The following is a 15953-nucleotide window of genomic DNA, read 5'->3' as shown; positions in this document are numbered from 1 at the left end:
ATTGGCAAATTCAGACTTAAAATGAAGAAAGTAGGGACAGCCACTAGACCATTCATGTATGACCTAAATCAAAATCTGTTACGATTATACAGTAGAAGTGAGAAATAGATTCCAGGGATTAGATCTGATAGAGTGCCTTTAGAACTATGGACTAAGGTTTGTGATATTGTACAGGAGGCAGGGATCAAGACCATCCCCAAGAAAAAGAAATGCAAAAAGGCACAATGGTTGTCTGAGAAGGCCTTACAAATAGCTGTGAAAAGAATAGAAGCAAAAGGCAAAGGAGAAAAGGAAAGATATACCAGTGTGAATGCAAAGTTCCAAAGAATAGCAAAGAGAGATAAGTAAGCCTTCCCCAGTGATCAATCCAAAGACATAGAGGAAATCAATAGAATGGGAAAGACTAGAGATCTCTTCAAGAAAATTAGAGATACCAAGGGAACATTTCATGAAAAGATGGGCACAATAAAGGACAGAAATGGTATGGACCTAACAGAAACAGAAGATATTAAGAAGAGGTGGCAAGAATACACAGAAGAACTATACAGAAAAGATCTTCACAACCCAGATAATCACAGTGGTGTGATCACTCACCCAGAGCCAGACATCCTGGAATGTGAAGTCAAGCGGGCCTTAGGAAGCATCACTACGAACAAAGCTAGTAGAGGTGATGGAATTCCAGTTGAGCTATTTCAGATCCTAAAGGATGATGCTATGAAAGTGCTGCACTCAATATTCCAGCAAATTTGGAAAACTCATCAGTGGCCACAGAATTGGAAAAGGTCAGTTTTCATTCCAATCCCAAAGAAAGGCAATGCCAAAGAATGCTCAAACTACCGCACAATTGTACATATCTCACAAACTAGTGCCCATTATTGGTGGCTTAGACAGTAAAAGCATCTGCATACACTGTGGAAGACCTGGGTTCAATCCCTGGATCGGGAATATCCCCTGAAGAAGGAAATGGCAACCCACTCCAGTACTCTTGCCTGGAAAATCCCATGGATGGAGGAGCTTGGTAGGCTACAGTCCATGGGATTGCAAAGAGTTGGACACAACTGAGCGACTTCACTTCCACTTTCACACACTAGCAAAGTAATGCTCAAAATTCTCCCAGCCAGGCTTCATCAGTACGTGATCTGTGAACTTCCAGATGTTCATGCTGGATTTAGAAAAGGCAGAGGAACCAGAGATCAAATTGCCAACATCCACTGGATCATCGAAAAAAGCAAGAGATGTTCCAACAAACATCTATTTCTGCTTTATTGACTATGCCAAAGCCTTTGACTGTGTGGATCGCAACAAACTGTGGAAAATTCTTCAAAAGATTTGAGTACCAGACCACCTGATCTGACTCGTGAGAAATCTGTGTGGAGGTCAGGAAACAACAATTAGAACTGGACATGGAACAACAGACTGGTTCCAAATAGGAAAAGGACTATGTCAAGGTATATTGTCACCCTGCTTATTTAACTTCTATGCAGAGTACATCATGAGAAACACTGGGCTGGAAGAAGCACAAGCTGGAATCAAGATTGCCAGGAGAAATATCAATAACCTCAGATATGCAGATGACATCACCCTTATGGTAGAAAGTGAAGAAGAACTGAAGAGCCTCTTGATGGAAGTGAAAGAGGACAGTGAAAAAGTTGGCTTAAAACTCAACATTCAGAAAACTAAGACCATGGCATCTGATTCCATCACTTCATCACAAATAGATGGGGAAAAAATGACAGACTTTATTTTTCTGAGCTCCAAAATCACTGCAGATGGTGACTGCAGCCATGAAATTAAAAGACACTTGCTTCTTGGAAGGAAAGTTATGACCAACCTAGACAGCATATTAAAAAGCAGAGACATTACTTTGCCAACAAAGGTCCATCCTGTCAAAGCTATGGCTTTTCCATTATGGCTTTTTTCATGAGCCATCACATCATGTGACATGTGAGAGTCATACCATAAGGAAAGCTGAGTGCCGAAGAATTGATGCTTTTGAACTGTGGTGTTGGAGAAGACTCTTGAGAGTCCCTTGGACTGCAAGGAGATCAAACCAGTCCATCCTAAAGGAAATCATCCCTGAATATTCATTGGAAGGACTGATGCTGAAGCTGAAACTCCAATACTTTGGCCCTCTGATGCAAAGAACTGACTCATTTGAAAAGATGATGATACAGGGAAAGATTGAAGGTGGGAGGAAAAGGGGATGACAGAAGATGAGATGGTTGAATGGCATCACTGGCTCAGTGGACATGAGTTTGAGTAAATTCTGGAAGTTGGTGATGAACAGGGAGGCCTGGTGTGATGCAGTCCATGGGGTCGCAAAGACTCGGACACGACTGAGTGACTAAACTGAACTGAGGAGGAACTAAATGTCCTTGACTTTTTTTTAAGGCCAAATGATTACTATTTTCTCTTGCTTGACTGTTTTCCATTGTTTCTGTGCGTTCTCTCTTCTCTGATTAGATTTGCTCTTTGGAACTTGAGGAAGGCCCAGGAGGCTGGCTAAAACTTTCCTATAAACTGCATGCAGGGGCCACAGGGATCAGTCCATAGTTCCTGCTCGGTTTTAGTACTTATAGAAAAAAAAAAGACAAAATAATGTAAACTTTAACTATGTAAAAATGTAAGTGTTTTCCCTTCTGGATGCCTTGTGTTTATTGAAAGAACTCTTCATGTTGCTAAGGATGCCTATTTTTTACTCTTTAGTCATCTCTATAGATAATTATTTTAAGATGCTGCTAAGGATGACTGTTTGATCCAGATTGACTTTTGGCTGTATTAAAGTCCATGCTTTTTTCTCATTTTCTTGAGAATAACGTGCCTTCCTTTCTGAGGAAGAGATGATCTTTCCTTATATATGAAAACACACATGATGTATTTCCCATCTTTTAGTTGGCAAGAATTTTCAAAAAAAGTGAAAACACAGATACAATACAATACCATAATTTTTTTAATTTATAAAATCCTTTTCCAGGTGTCTTTTCCCAAGCTTATGTAGGCCAACAATCATATTGGGTGCACATTTCTTTTATTTCATTACCCCCACCTTAAATCTGCAGTTACAGTCCAATTTTCAAACTGCTACTATGCCACCATGGTGCCACCACTCCTTATGGCAACAAAACATGAAATAAATGCAGTACAAACTTACCAAACCATTCATGGAGGCAGCGTTGAACTTCTGAGCTTGCTTACTAGTTCTCTGTCTTCCTTTGAGCACCTGCTCCAGGGTAGATTCTTTAAGAATCACTGCCCAAAGGAAGAAGGCTGTTCTGGACTGTGTCTTGCTTTCATGCCAGCCCTCCATGTTGAAACCCTGCAGCATCTTTGTTTTTTTTCTTTCACGTGGCAGTGTTATATCTCTGAGTCCTGTGACCATTTAGTTTTCTGCTCCATTTCTTCTCTGTTTAGACACTGCCATGTCCCGTCCTACATACTAATTACTGACTTTTTGCTTCTGCAGTGCTTGATTCATTGTGTCACATTTTCCCATGTGAAAGTGGACTAGGAACCTTGTCAAGGAGGTTAATGGATTTAAGAGTCACTCTTGTTTAACCCTGAAAGTCACAGCAAAATAAGAACCAGTGGCTTGACCCATTTTATGAACCAAGCTGTGGTCAACTTTAGCAGCAGACTAGCAGATGGCAAGAAACATCTCAGAATTTGAACAAAATTGAAGATACTTGGTCCTTTTTCCTGTCTTTGCCTTTCAAACTTTGGTGGAAGCTCCTGATTTTGTTATTTTATCCTTAATGTGGAAATAACCCCACTGTGTGGGAGTTAGTACTTTGGGATTTTAGTCCAACTCTGTTACTAATTAGATTGCACGAACTTTCAGTATTATCAGCTCCACTTTCTGGCTCTCAATTTCCTCATCTATAAAATGAAACTATTTAGCCAAATGATCTTTAACATCTTATCTGGCCCTAAGTGTCTTTTATTTCAAATAGCTCTAATCATGTTATTAAAAAATAAAACAAAACATTAATACTCACTCTACTAAGGACCAAAGGGATAAATTTAAAATCTAAATGAGAAAGAAATCTGTGCATTTTTTTCTGAGGACTTTTGTGGGGGCAGTCTTGTCCTTTAACGAATTTTACAGCACTGTTTTTCCTTTAAGGTTCTTAGGATGGGAATCAAGTCTTAACACTGAGAGAGAGAGGTTGTCAGTAATTAGTCTCCAAGGGAAACTGGGAGGTCCTGCCTACCCTGTTACAGTCTTCAATTAAGTTGTATGAGAAGAAAAGGAGATGAATTACCTTTGTTTAATATTACTACCAAAATCCTTTAGCCATTTGTGACTGTGAACTGAGTAATACTGGGTATGACTCCTCCTTCATAAAGTTACCTCTTCCAATTCTCTGGCAATGGCTAGTCTGGGACAGTATATTCCATTATGATTGACTAGATAAGGAAGCCTGCCAGTTACTTCCTTTTAACTTTCTTTTTCTGAGTAACAAGGACAGATTTCCCTGAAAGCAATGATTACAAGTAAATTAGCAGTAGAATAGAAACAATAAGCAAGAAGTCTCAATTTTTCATTGATACTTACTTCAGCTCTTTGAAGACCAAAATGGGAAAGAGGGAAGCAAAAAGAGAACTTCCCAGTTGTTGCAGTGAATCAATATTTTTCATTAGAGTGTGGCAGGCATCTTTTAGACCTTTAGAATCAGGTCAGATCAGGAAAATCCCCTCTTTTCTCTCCCATCCTGATTCTTCTCCCTGAAGGCAGCTTGTTTCATAACAATGGCCTAGAGACTAATCTACAGGAAGAATCGAGAGGGTTCTGTGCTCTTATTTATTGTTACTATTTTTAAACTAAGTACTATGTTGTTTGCAATCAGTTCTGTTTCAAAAGAATCATGACCACCAGATATATTTTGGAAACCTTTGATGTCAGTAGAAATGAGAAGGGCCTGGTGTAGCCCTGGTCAGCTGAAGATCAGGCCGTGGAGATTTGGGCACCTTTGCACAATCCTGCCATGGAGTTGCAATTTCTCAGCAACTGTACCTTTGACTTCTCTGCAGCCAGGCTAAACCAGTTCCTACTAATTACCCACAAATAGCTTAACTCTCAACTGCCGTGTAGGACGGAAGAGGGATATCTATGCCATTTAGTTAATTTTATTCCATGTTGATAACACACTGTACTTAGGAATCATCATTTATCTTCAAAAATGGTATATAACTAGTAGTTTACCAGAGTCCTACAACAGCCCTGGGAACTAGAAACACAGTTGTATACACATCTTTCAAATGATAAGAGTAAGGAAGGCTAGACAAGTTATGAGAAAAATAGCCAGGTCACTTCATAGAGAAAGCCGTTTGGAGCCTATTTGATATAGAGTTACTTCACATCTCTGGTCAGTGCTGCGTTTGTTTGTACAGAAAAGAGAATGACACTCACGTAGACAGCCTTCTGTCATATTGCTCTTTTAAATGATTTTTGCTGGCTTAATTTGCTTTTGGCTTTCTTTGCTAAATGGGCCCATCTTATTTCTTATAGCTGCAGAAAAGAATATAAGTTCTGAGAGATTCCAAAAGGCTCATTTTAGTTCTTGGTTTGATAGTATGTTTTGGTTGTTTTTTTTTTTCCTCCAGGCCCACCATCTGCTCCTCTCAACTTGATTTCAAATGTCAATGAGACTTCTGTGAACCTGGAATGGAGCAGTCCTCAGAACACGGGTGGCCGCCAGGACATTTCCTACAATGTCGTGTGCAAGAAGTGTGGAGCAGGTGACTCCAGCAAGTGCCGACCATGTGGAAGTGGGGTCCACTACACCCCACAGCAGAACGGCCTGAAGACCACCAAGGTCTCCATCACTGACCTCCTGGCTCATACCAACTACACGTTTGAAATCTGGGCAGTGAATGGTGTGTCCAAGTATAACCCTAGCCCAGACCAATCCGTGTCCGTCACTGTGACCACCAACCAAGCAGGTAGGAATCACATCCACTTTATTGTAGGATCTAAATGTGTACAGAGAAAGAGCTTATGTTGATATCTGTGCTTGTTGTTTAAGTTCTGCCCTTGAAGAAGAACTACAGGGATCTAATCGTAAATGTGTGAGTTGTGTTATAATACAAACAATACTTAGAAGGATGTTTATTCATTCAGCAGATATTTTTTTGGGTACCAACTGTATAGCATGCATTGTACTAGGTGGTGGAGATTACATGAAGTCTAGGACACTGGTTGAAAACAGATGAATTGGGTCAAGACGGTGAATTGGGTCACTCTATGCTGGACTTCTCATGTAAGGGATGTGTCTTGGGCCTTTTTAATCACAAGGTCATGGTTGGATATTAGTGCATTTACAGATTATTTAGGAATACAAAATTGATTTTTAGCAACTCAGAGCGCTACACTTGTATTTTCCAACAAAAACATTAGCAGCTGTAGTTTTGATTTTTTTTTTTAAATATTGACATAGGTCTTTGTTAGAATTACCCTATAAGCCTGTGAACAATGAATGGTTTAATGGGGAGCTTGATCTGTGTGGTTGACAAAATTTTCCTTCAAACACATCCTACTTTTGGAGCCGCTTTCATAGTTACATTCACACTGGACAGGTGGGAGAGGAGAGTTAATTTGCCTCATTTCCTGCACACTTTCTCTTCTAATGCAGATGACTAGAAAATAGATTCTGTTCCTGGAGTGTTTCTGCTGAGTTCATTTCAGAACTGTTATCCAGTCTTGAATATCAGATTTTCCGAAGTGTGAATGAGAATCTAGATTTCTAGGCTCTGCCCCTGACCCACTTACTCCCATTCTTCCCCCAAAGCAGTCTCCATACGTTCTCATACTAATTTTCCATTCTGGATTTCTACCACATGTTTCACATCGCCGGCTCCCTGTTATTTGTTTTTGGGGATTTAAAGGGGTGGAGGAAGAGAGGACAGTGGTTTATCCTTTTATGAAGCTATTAAGAACAACACACTTCACTGGGAAAGGATTATAAATTGCTAAGAACCCTATTGCCTCTTGCTCTACTTCTCTCTAAAATGAATGTTTCAATAAGTGCACTCAATAGTTAAGTAAAATATATCTGTACTAATTGATTCTATAGTGAGAACTATTCCAGTATTCCAATATCAAGCCATTGTTTTCTCACTTTCCCCTGAACTCTCTAGAATAAATAAAAAGTTAAGAATGGGGCGGGAAGTGGGGAGCGGGATTTTGAACTGGCTCTGAAATGGCAGACCTTCCCGGAAGGCAGTTTCGGTTACACAGATGTGACCAGTCTTTTAATATATGTGGTGTGAACAGGTCCTCTGGTTATGTGTTTGCCTTTTATTTCTGCACTTTCAGGATGTGAACACTGTATAGTCACCAGTTTTATTTCTTTACAATGGGTAGTATGATTTAGGAGGTTTTGATAGCGTCATAAGGACTCCGAATGGCAGCCTTTTGTTAGTTGTCTTTTGGAAGAAGGCAATGGAAACATTGCCCATAGACCCTCAGAAACCTAGGATGTCTAATGTCTGTGTTCCAGGGAGCCTGGAAGGTGGTCTGCGAACCCCTGGAGAATCTGGTTTATGATTCAGTCAGTATGTTCTGCCCCCCTCATACCTTTCCGGCTTCCCACCAGTACATCTCGACTCTGTGTTCTTAACGGGATTAATACTAGGAAGGAACCTTTTGAAGCCTCAGCTGTACAAGGTGAAATCATTCTGTTTGGTGGAGGGTAGCCTTTGGGAGATGTGCTGAGGACAGGCTTGGCTCCCATAGATTTTGTGGGGAGACTTCTCTGTCTGTGTACCTAAGGATTCAAGCCAAGGGATTATGTCAACCCCTACCAAGCCAGGAGGCACAGAGCACAGAAGGAAAACCAGCCAAAAATCCTCCAAAAGAAGAAAATGTGCAGAAATGTTATGCGAGGGAAGGAAACAAACTCAAAGTTTTATTAAAAATGTAGATCTCAGAAAGAGGTGAACAGGGAATTCCTCTGACACAAAGAGATTTTCTCTGCCACGGCAAGCCGTCCTGCCAGAAGGTTTGCTGAATAAGACAAAATTCTAGCTCCTTATTTTAATTTTCTTGAAGGGTAATGGTGGGAAGAGGTTCAAAATTAAAAAGAAATTTTTCATTAAGGAGACCTCCTATGTGGCCGGCCAGAGAGCTTCCACTTAGCAGAGAGTTGTCTGAGTGCACAGCATTGCCTCATTACGCTGCTGCAATCTGGCGTTTACTAATTCAGAATCATGGGGATGGTTTATTTTTGATTAACAAACCCTTTCTTCATAGTAGTGCAAATTAATAATGTAGGTTAAAAATTCCGGGTGAATGTAGCAGCCATAAACTCTATCAAAGTTCCCCTATGCATATTTACTTACTCACAATTATATTCTAATTGCTGTCATTCTGATCATTTCATTAAATTAAATTCCTTAGGGACCTCTATAGGCAGTGATGTCTCACTCTATAAGGAATACATAGAATAAATGCATGTTAGCTTTAACCACCTAGAGTCCACCTAGTTTCATGGATTCTGCAATTTTTGTCCTGTTTTCACAGGGTTCTTTCTCTCACTGGTAACATATTTAGAAACAAACATAAAACCTAGAATTCCTGGTTTTATCATCACCATCACTGAGACCGTCTCAGTTGAACAGCACTGTGAAGGTGAGATTCACCTAAGGTCGTGGCAGAGTCAGTGCTTGAACCCAGGGAGAATCGTGCTCCCAAAAGGAAGAAGTTGCTTTCTTTAAAATTAATAGATAACTAGTGCCTTTTGTGAGACCAGATTCTGAGTATCTGAGCATAGAGATGGCAGTCTAATTGGGCTTTGATCTTGTAGTTGAGAATGTGGTGTAGTTGTGAAAGTAGCTGGGATATAGAGTGTGAATGGATCGGTGTTCTCATGTGGTTATTTTAAGGCATCCTAACCCCAAGTCTTACAGTTGGTGTCTTAAGGGGCTAATAGCACCCTTTTCCTCCGCTCCTGAGTTCAAACCCAATTGAAATAAAAGGCAGGACAAGGCAAAGGGAACTCAAAAGTGCCAGCTTTATTGCTGATGAGCTGATGAAAGGATGTGAGCTTTGTATCTGTGGCCAAAAGGACTGACTCTGGTGACACTTACCCTGTGTCACCCAGGGACAGGGTAGCCCAGCTGGCTGACTGCCGGCTCCCTGCCAGGACAAAGCCTGCTCTGCTCAGGTCACCCAAATGGATGCTCTCCCAGGAGGCAGATCAGACAGCAGCAAGGGTTGACCTGAGGACATAAGACTGCTCCCAAATTCTCTTCCTCCGTTACCCCACCCCCTGCCTCATGCCAAGAAGATAAAGGAAGGTTGGGAAGAGGAGCGGGAATGTGGCTGCCGCTGAAGTGGTCCTGTAGGTAAAGATCACACAAGGAAAATGGACATTCTCCCTACACTCCATTGCAGTCCAAAAGGAACAAAATGAGATTTCCCTTGAAAACTCCTGTTTTCCTTCCTGCATCTTGCATCCTCTGGTAACTGTTCCGTCTTTTGTTTAGGAAGAGATGGTTTTGATGCTTATGAAAAATGTATAGGCTGACTGCCGGGTGATTTGTTTTCTAGATGACTTTCCTTCAGTTTACTTTTACTTAAGTGGACCATCTCAGGGAGATGAATACAGAATGTGTCCCTAGGAGAGAGAAATGCTGTATAAATGAAACAAGGTTTTCCTGACCAAGCAACAAAAATGTGGATGTTTTTGCTAAAAATTCCTTGATGGCAGCCAGCAGTAGACCTGAATATTACCACCAAACCAGTTTCCACTCTGCATCCCTTAAACCCCCACCAGTCCCCCAGCTCTGGGGCTGGACTATGCTCTGGGCTGTTTTGTTTAAGTTCTGGTGAAGCTCTGTGGCTCATATTCTCTACTAACCCCACAGTGTATCCAGGACACCTGTACTTTTGACTTGTACTTTGCATATGCTGCTATTCTAGACACGCTTTACAAGGAAATAGATCTGATAACCTCTCTAAGGTGCAACTGTCCTGTCCTGGTGACAAAACATCTCTCAACACTGGATTTGGATGAATTCCGATACTCAGTAGATTGCATAATCATTTGAACCTAGCTAATCTCTAAGATCCTTTCTAATTCTAAAATTCTGTGATTCCAAAAATTGTAGCCATAAGCAATGGGCTTGAAGAAAGTTTAGTTTCCCTATAATGTTTCGAAACTGGCTCTTAAGGTCATTCCAAGAGAGGGAAAGCATTCCAAAAGTGCTTCAGCTGAATTGTCAGAATGCATCTCAATCTTGCCTCTCCTCAGTCCTTCCAGGCTGTCTGTGCCGCAGGTATCGGTGTTCCACGTCCCTCCCCCAGACGTTTGGCAATGTCAGGAGACGTTTTTCAGTTGTCAAAGCTAGGAGGAGGGAGAGAGCTATTGCATCTACCACATGAAGTCCAGGGATGCTACTAAACATCCTATAATGCAAAGGATACCGCCCTCCCCCCAACAAAGAATTATCTGGTCTGAACAGTCCATGGTGCCAAGACTGAGAAACTCTGGTCTAGTGGTATATTTGAGAAACAGATTTCATGACTTCATAGCAAGGTCTACCTTTCAGCATTCCATCGCCGACCTGTCTTTGCTGGGTTCCATCACTCTGTGCTGGGAATGCAGGGCTCTCAGCGCTGTTGTCAGAGGATAGACCGTTATAAAAGGCCCTTCGGGGACCTCCTGTAGAGAATCCTAGGGGCTTCGCCGTCAGATGAATTGGTGCTGCTTGTCAGACTGGCCTTGTTCTCTAGGATGGACTGTTACGAAAACTGTGAGAAAATACCACATCGATGATAAAGTGGCAGGAACCTCATTGTAATGCCAGTACACGGCACGCATATGAGTGCACAGCACAGATATTCAGCACCCATCTGTTGATTAACACATTTATTTACAGTAAAAACAACCAGTGAACCCTCTTTTGTCAAGTAGTGATAAAGTTAATAAAACCAAAATAATGAGTAGAGAAAAGAAAATAACCAGCTACGAGAGGCATACTGTCTCTTATTACTCAACTGCTCTGTTCCCATTCTATTTCTTGGCCGTCTTTTAATTAGACATATTATGTTATTTGAGTGAGATAATGGGGAGCAGTGGGAATTCTCATCCCCACTGGGTATAATTGCTACCTGTCTTACAGATAGTGAGAGGACAGCTTTAAGGAGATGGTGGAAGAAAGGGAAGCATCTTAGAGCAACTGTGTGAGGCAGTGTGCTGCAGGCGTGGTGGAGTGGAACAGGTTTTGTGGGGTCTGAAGCCTAGACAATTTTGGTGTGATTTCAGGGGAAGAATCTACAGAATTATGCATATCAAATGAAGAAGGGCTTTGGAAAGAGCCCTTGCACGCCTTCTTAATTTCAGCATGTAAAATCCTGCCTCTTAGATGCATGCAGTTGTCTGGTAAAGGGGCTCTTGTGCAAGTATGCCTAGACATGCAAACAAACAGGAAGAAAGTAGAGATTTCAGAAAGTCCGGTTTGGCTTAATAGGTAAGGTGATGAAGTGTGTCGTACTGGAGTGGTTCTGGCCTATTGTTCGGGGTGAGGGACAGTTCTGGGTGGGCCTCATATGTGGTTTAAGATCAAATTAACAAGCAGAAAACACAGTCCTGGTGATTGTGGGAATAGCTGTTGTTCAGTTGCTGAGTCATGTCCCACTCTGTGACTGCATGAACTGCTACACACCAGGCTTCCCTGTCCTTCATTATCTCCTGGAGTTAGTGCTCCAGAGCAGGGTTTGGCAAACCAGAGCCCAAATCTTGATTCCCCCACTTTGAAACCCCTTAAGAATCTTTTTTTTTCCTTTCTTTTATTTCTGAAGGGCGGAGAATAATAAATACTACTAATAATGTTTTATGAAATTTGGAAACTATGTAACATTCAAATGTCAGTGTCCATAAAGAAATTTTGTTGAAACAAAGGTCCACTCCCTTGTGTGTGTGCTGCCTAAGGCTGCTTTTCCAGAACCACAACAGAGTGCGGTTCCCTTGGCAGAGATGCCTGTGGACATATTTGCCATCTAGATCTTTCCAGAAAAAGTCTGTTGATCCCTGCTCCGGAGGACGAAATCGAGAGGATAGGACATTGCAAGTATACAACCCTGCATTGTAAAGCAAAAGCAGCCACAAACGATATGTAAATGAATGGGTGTGGCTCTGTCCCCCCAAGGACTTATTTTACAATGTCAAGCAGTTGGCCAGAGCCAATCCTTGCATTGGAAAGTAACTGACTCTTAGAGTAAATATTCTATTTTTTACTTTTTTTTTTGGCTGTGCTGGGTTTTCATTGTGGCATATGGGCTTTCTCTAGCTGTGGTGAGCACACTTACTTGCCCCATGGCATGTGGGATCTTAATTCCCTCACCAGGGATTGAACCTAGGTTCTCTGCACTGGAGGGAAGATTCTTTTTTTTTTTTTTTAACTTTTTATTTTGTATTGGGGTATAGCCCATTAACAATGTTGTGATAGTTTCAGGTGAACAGAAAAGGGGTTCAGCCATACAGACACATATACATGTATCTGCATGTGCATTGGCGCAAAGTCCCTTCCGTCATGTCTGACTGTGCAACCCTATGGACTGTAGCCTGCCAGGCTCCTCTGTCCATGGGACTCTCCAGGCAAGAATACTGGAGTGGGTTGCCATGCCCTCCTGCATTTCTTTCTTCTAACCTGCATTGGCATACAGGTTCTTTACTACTAGCCTCACCTGGGAAGTCCATACATGTATCCATTCTCCCCCAAACTCCACTCCCATCCAGCCTGCCACATAACATTGAGCAGAGTTCCATGTGCTGTACAGTAGGACCTTGTTGGTTATCCACTTTAAATATAACAGTGTATATATATTTATCCCAAACAAAGGCAGATTCTTAACCACTAGACCACCAGGGAAATCCCAGGATCCACATTCTTAACCATTATCCACATCATATCATCTTGTTTCATCCTCACGTTTATGGTGAAGACTAAATGTGAAATCACATGCCCAGCTTCTAGCAGATATCCAATTAATATTGCCTTAAAAGAAGTTTAAAATCATTATTTGGAAATTTTACTTCAAATCGCTACCCCTCTACTGTAGTTGAAAAGGACCAGTGAGAGACACTGAAATACTGGTGTCATTTGTCAGAAACTATTCTGGCAAAGGATGAGGTGGATTAACATTTAGGTTCATCTCACATTTGGAACAACTATGATATTTAACAGGACAACCTCTTTTCTAGAGGTTTTGACTCTATGAACAAGATTTCACAAGAACAATTAGGATTTCAAACAGGCCTTTGCTTTCTTGTGACACAAATCTTTCCCCACTGACACTCAGGTTTAAATATGGAACGTGGCACGTGGTGGACTATTCTGAGAAGGCAGTGTTCTGGTTCTCTGGTTCTCTGGTTCTCTTAGCTCTGTGGTATGGTTTCTAGATGCTGGCAGCATTTTGAAAAAATAATCCTCTTTGCTGCTTTTTAAGGTTGCTCCCTCACTGAGATGATGTCTTGTTTGTCTTTGATCTCAAGTCAATGATGTTTTTTCTTTTTCTTACTCCTAAGAAATGTAAAGGAAAAAATCACTTGATGAAACTAGTGAAATCTATAAGTCAGAAATCTTCCTTAAAGGCACATTTCAAAATTTTTCAAACAAATTATAAATCAATTTTATTGAGAACTTTTGCTGAAAAATTGGCTATACATCCTCAGTGGTTGGTATGCAATCCATAGGACCTCTAAGGTGGAAGCTGGTTGGGGAGTCCTTTCTGTACCAGGGTCATTGTAGCCCTAAACAAGCACACAACGGCCTTCAGAGAAGCCTGGCTGTGGTTTTCTCATTAACATTTCTGATCCAACCAAGGGCTTCTGGTTTAGTTCGTAATGCCTAGGAAATGTACATATTTAAAACATGCAATACAGTTTTTTTTTTTTTTTTAAAGGAACAATCTCTTGATTCTAACTTTACACATAAAATAATTTCATGTCTGTGGAATATTGTTGCCACAAGCAAGCTCACTAATTATGATCATAATGAAGAATAAAATAAACTAATAGGGTAGACAATGTTACAGCTTCTTGCATGTGGCACGAGAGTCCATGAATTTGTATTCAAGGTGGAAGTCACAAGTCCTGGTGAGGAGAAAAAAATAGAAGCCTTCCAAAGGAACCTCCTAAATTATCCAGCTTCAAGGTTGACTGAACAGCACAAACAGTATGTCTATAGAGTTGAGAGGTAATTACTGCATATAAGTAAAAATTGGGTTGTATTTTTAAAGAGATGAATATTTCACTCTAAGAAAATAAAAGTTATATTTATGCATCCAGAACCGAGAACATTATTTTTCCTGATTTTTTTTTTCTCCTGTCCTACCTAAGCATACACACGTGTTCATTTGTGAGAATGAAAATCCTTTCCCCAGCATTCACTAAACACTCGACAGCCTTAATGCTGATGGGTTTTTCATTCTTCAGTGCTGTATGCTTGTTGCTTCGGGCAGTACTGCCAACTTTTACACCCTATGGAGAAACCGTCAAGAGATTTGGAAATAAGCACCCTACTGAGATGAGACATACACAGCACAGGGCGAGCAAAGGTTTTGGACGGGCTTCTAAATTATCTAGTTGCGACTCCCACTGGCTGAATGAATGTCTCCTCAGAGGAGCCAGAAGAGACTCTCTAGCGTCCAGCTTGCAATTAAGCATCTATAAAGAGATCCAGAGAAACTTTTATCAAGGCTACCATTAACCCCATACTGATGTCTTTAAAGAGTTGTGTTTTTTTTTTTTCCTTTAAACATCGGGAAAACCAAGAGCTGTGCTGCAGAACTAATCCTGCATGGAGACATCTTAAATCTGCAGGGACTAATTAAAACACCTGTCTCTGTCACCCCACTGTACAGAGCCTTCTCTGAAACTCAGGGTCCCTGTGCTGTTTTCAGGCTGGTATACAGTAAGAGGGCATTTTGTGTGTTGTCTTCAGTTAGATTGATGAGGGTTTTGTTTTTTTCTTTATACTTTAATCTGTCGAGATAGGCAAGCCTTACCTAGCTATTGCTATAAGTCTTAAAAATCCCTCTCTTCTTTTTAATGGATCTTCTCCCACTGCCTACTTTTCTCACCCCCAACACATACACAGGTGCATATGTGCACACACACGTGTGCACACACACCAACAAACATTTGTTTTCCTCCTTAACTTGAGCCTAAAAAACAAAATGTTTCCGTGCATGCATGCTAAGTTGATTTCGTCGTGTCCAACTTTCTGTGAACCTATGAGCTGTAGCCCGCCAGGTTCCTCTGTCCATGGGCATTCTCCAGGCAAGAATACTGGAGTGGGTTACCATGCCCTCCTCTAGGGGATCTTCCCGACCCAGGGATCAAATTTGCGTCTCCTACATCTTCTACATTGGCAGGCAGGTACTTTACTACTAATGCTACCTTGGAAGCCCCAAACATTTCCATAGGTTGCCGCAAAACTGCAGTGACAGGAAAAGAGAGTTGATCCCAGATATCATTTGTCTCATGAAACCATGGCTTTCATTGGGAAACGTCACTAAAGATGTGGTCCCACATGTGGAGGTTAGTACCCAGAGTGCTGGAATCTCTGAACATTCAATAGAATGGCTGCCAATATAGATTCATAGCTGAAGAAACAGCTCTGACATTAAATTCCTTCTTTCTCTATTCTGATACATTGGTCTTCCTATGCTCGAGGAGCTCTATGGTGGCTCTCCTGTGCTTTAGGTGCTTTATGACAAAACACAGGAACTACTTTCTAAAACAAAATCTATCTAAGATATCTTATAGGGAAAAATGATAGGAATTTACTATCATTCTTGGAATAGCTTCCCAGGTAGCTCAGCTGGTAAAGAATCCACCTGCAATGTAGGTGGAGACGTGGGTTCAGTCCCTGGGTTTCGAAGATCCCCTGGAGGAAGGCATGGCAACCCACTCCTGTGTTCTTGTCTGGGAAATTCCCATGGACAG

At 41.2% G+C, this 15953-nt stretch overlaps 1 protein-coding gene across 4 annotated transcripts in view; it reads left to right on the top strand.

The window, feature by feature from the left end:
• The window catches only part of EPHA4 (EPH receptor A4), a 159642-nt gene that overhangs the window by 82995 nt on the left and 60694 nt on the right, over positions 1 to 15953 (top strand). For all 4 annotated transcript variants that reach the window (XM_006079637.4, XM_025278340.3, XM_025278341.3 and 1 more), the window contains one exon: positions 5605 to 5943. In XM_006079637.4, coding sequence (XP_006079699.1) covers positions 5605 to 5943 — 339 coding nt within the window. The remainder of the gene's footprint in view (positions 1 to 5604; positions 5944 to 15953) is intronic.

Source organism: Bubalus bubalis, chromosome 2, assembly GCF_019923935.1.
Source record: "Bubalus bubalis isolate 160015118507 breed Murrah chromosome 2, NDDB_SH_1, whole genome shotgun sequence".
Taxonomy (NCBI): Eukaryota; Metazoa; Chordata; class Mammalia; order Artiodactyla; family Bovidae; genus Bubalus; species Bubalus bubalis.
The sequence above is the reverse complement of the archived record's forward strand: the minus strand, read 5'-3'. Positions and strand labels throughout refer to the sequence as shown.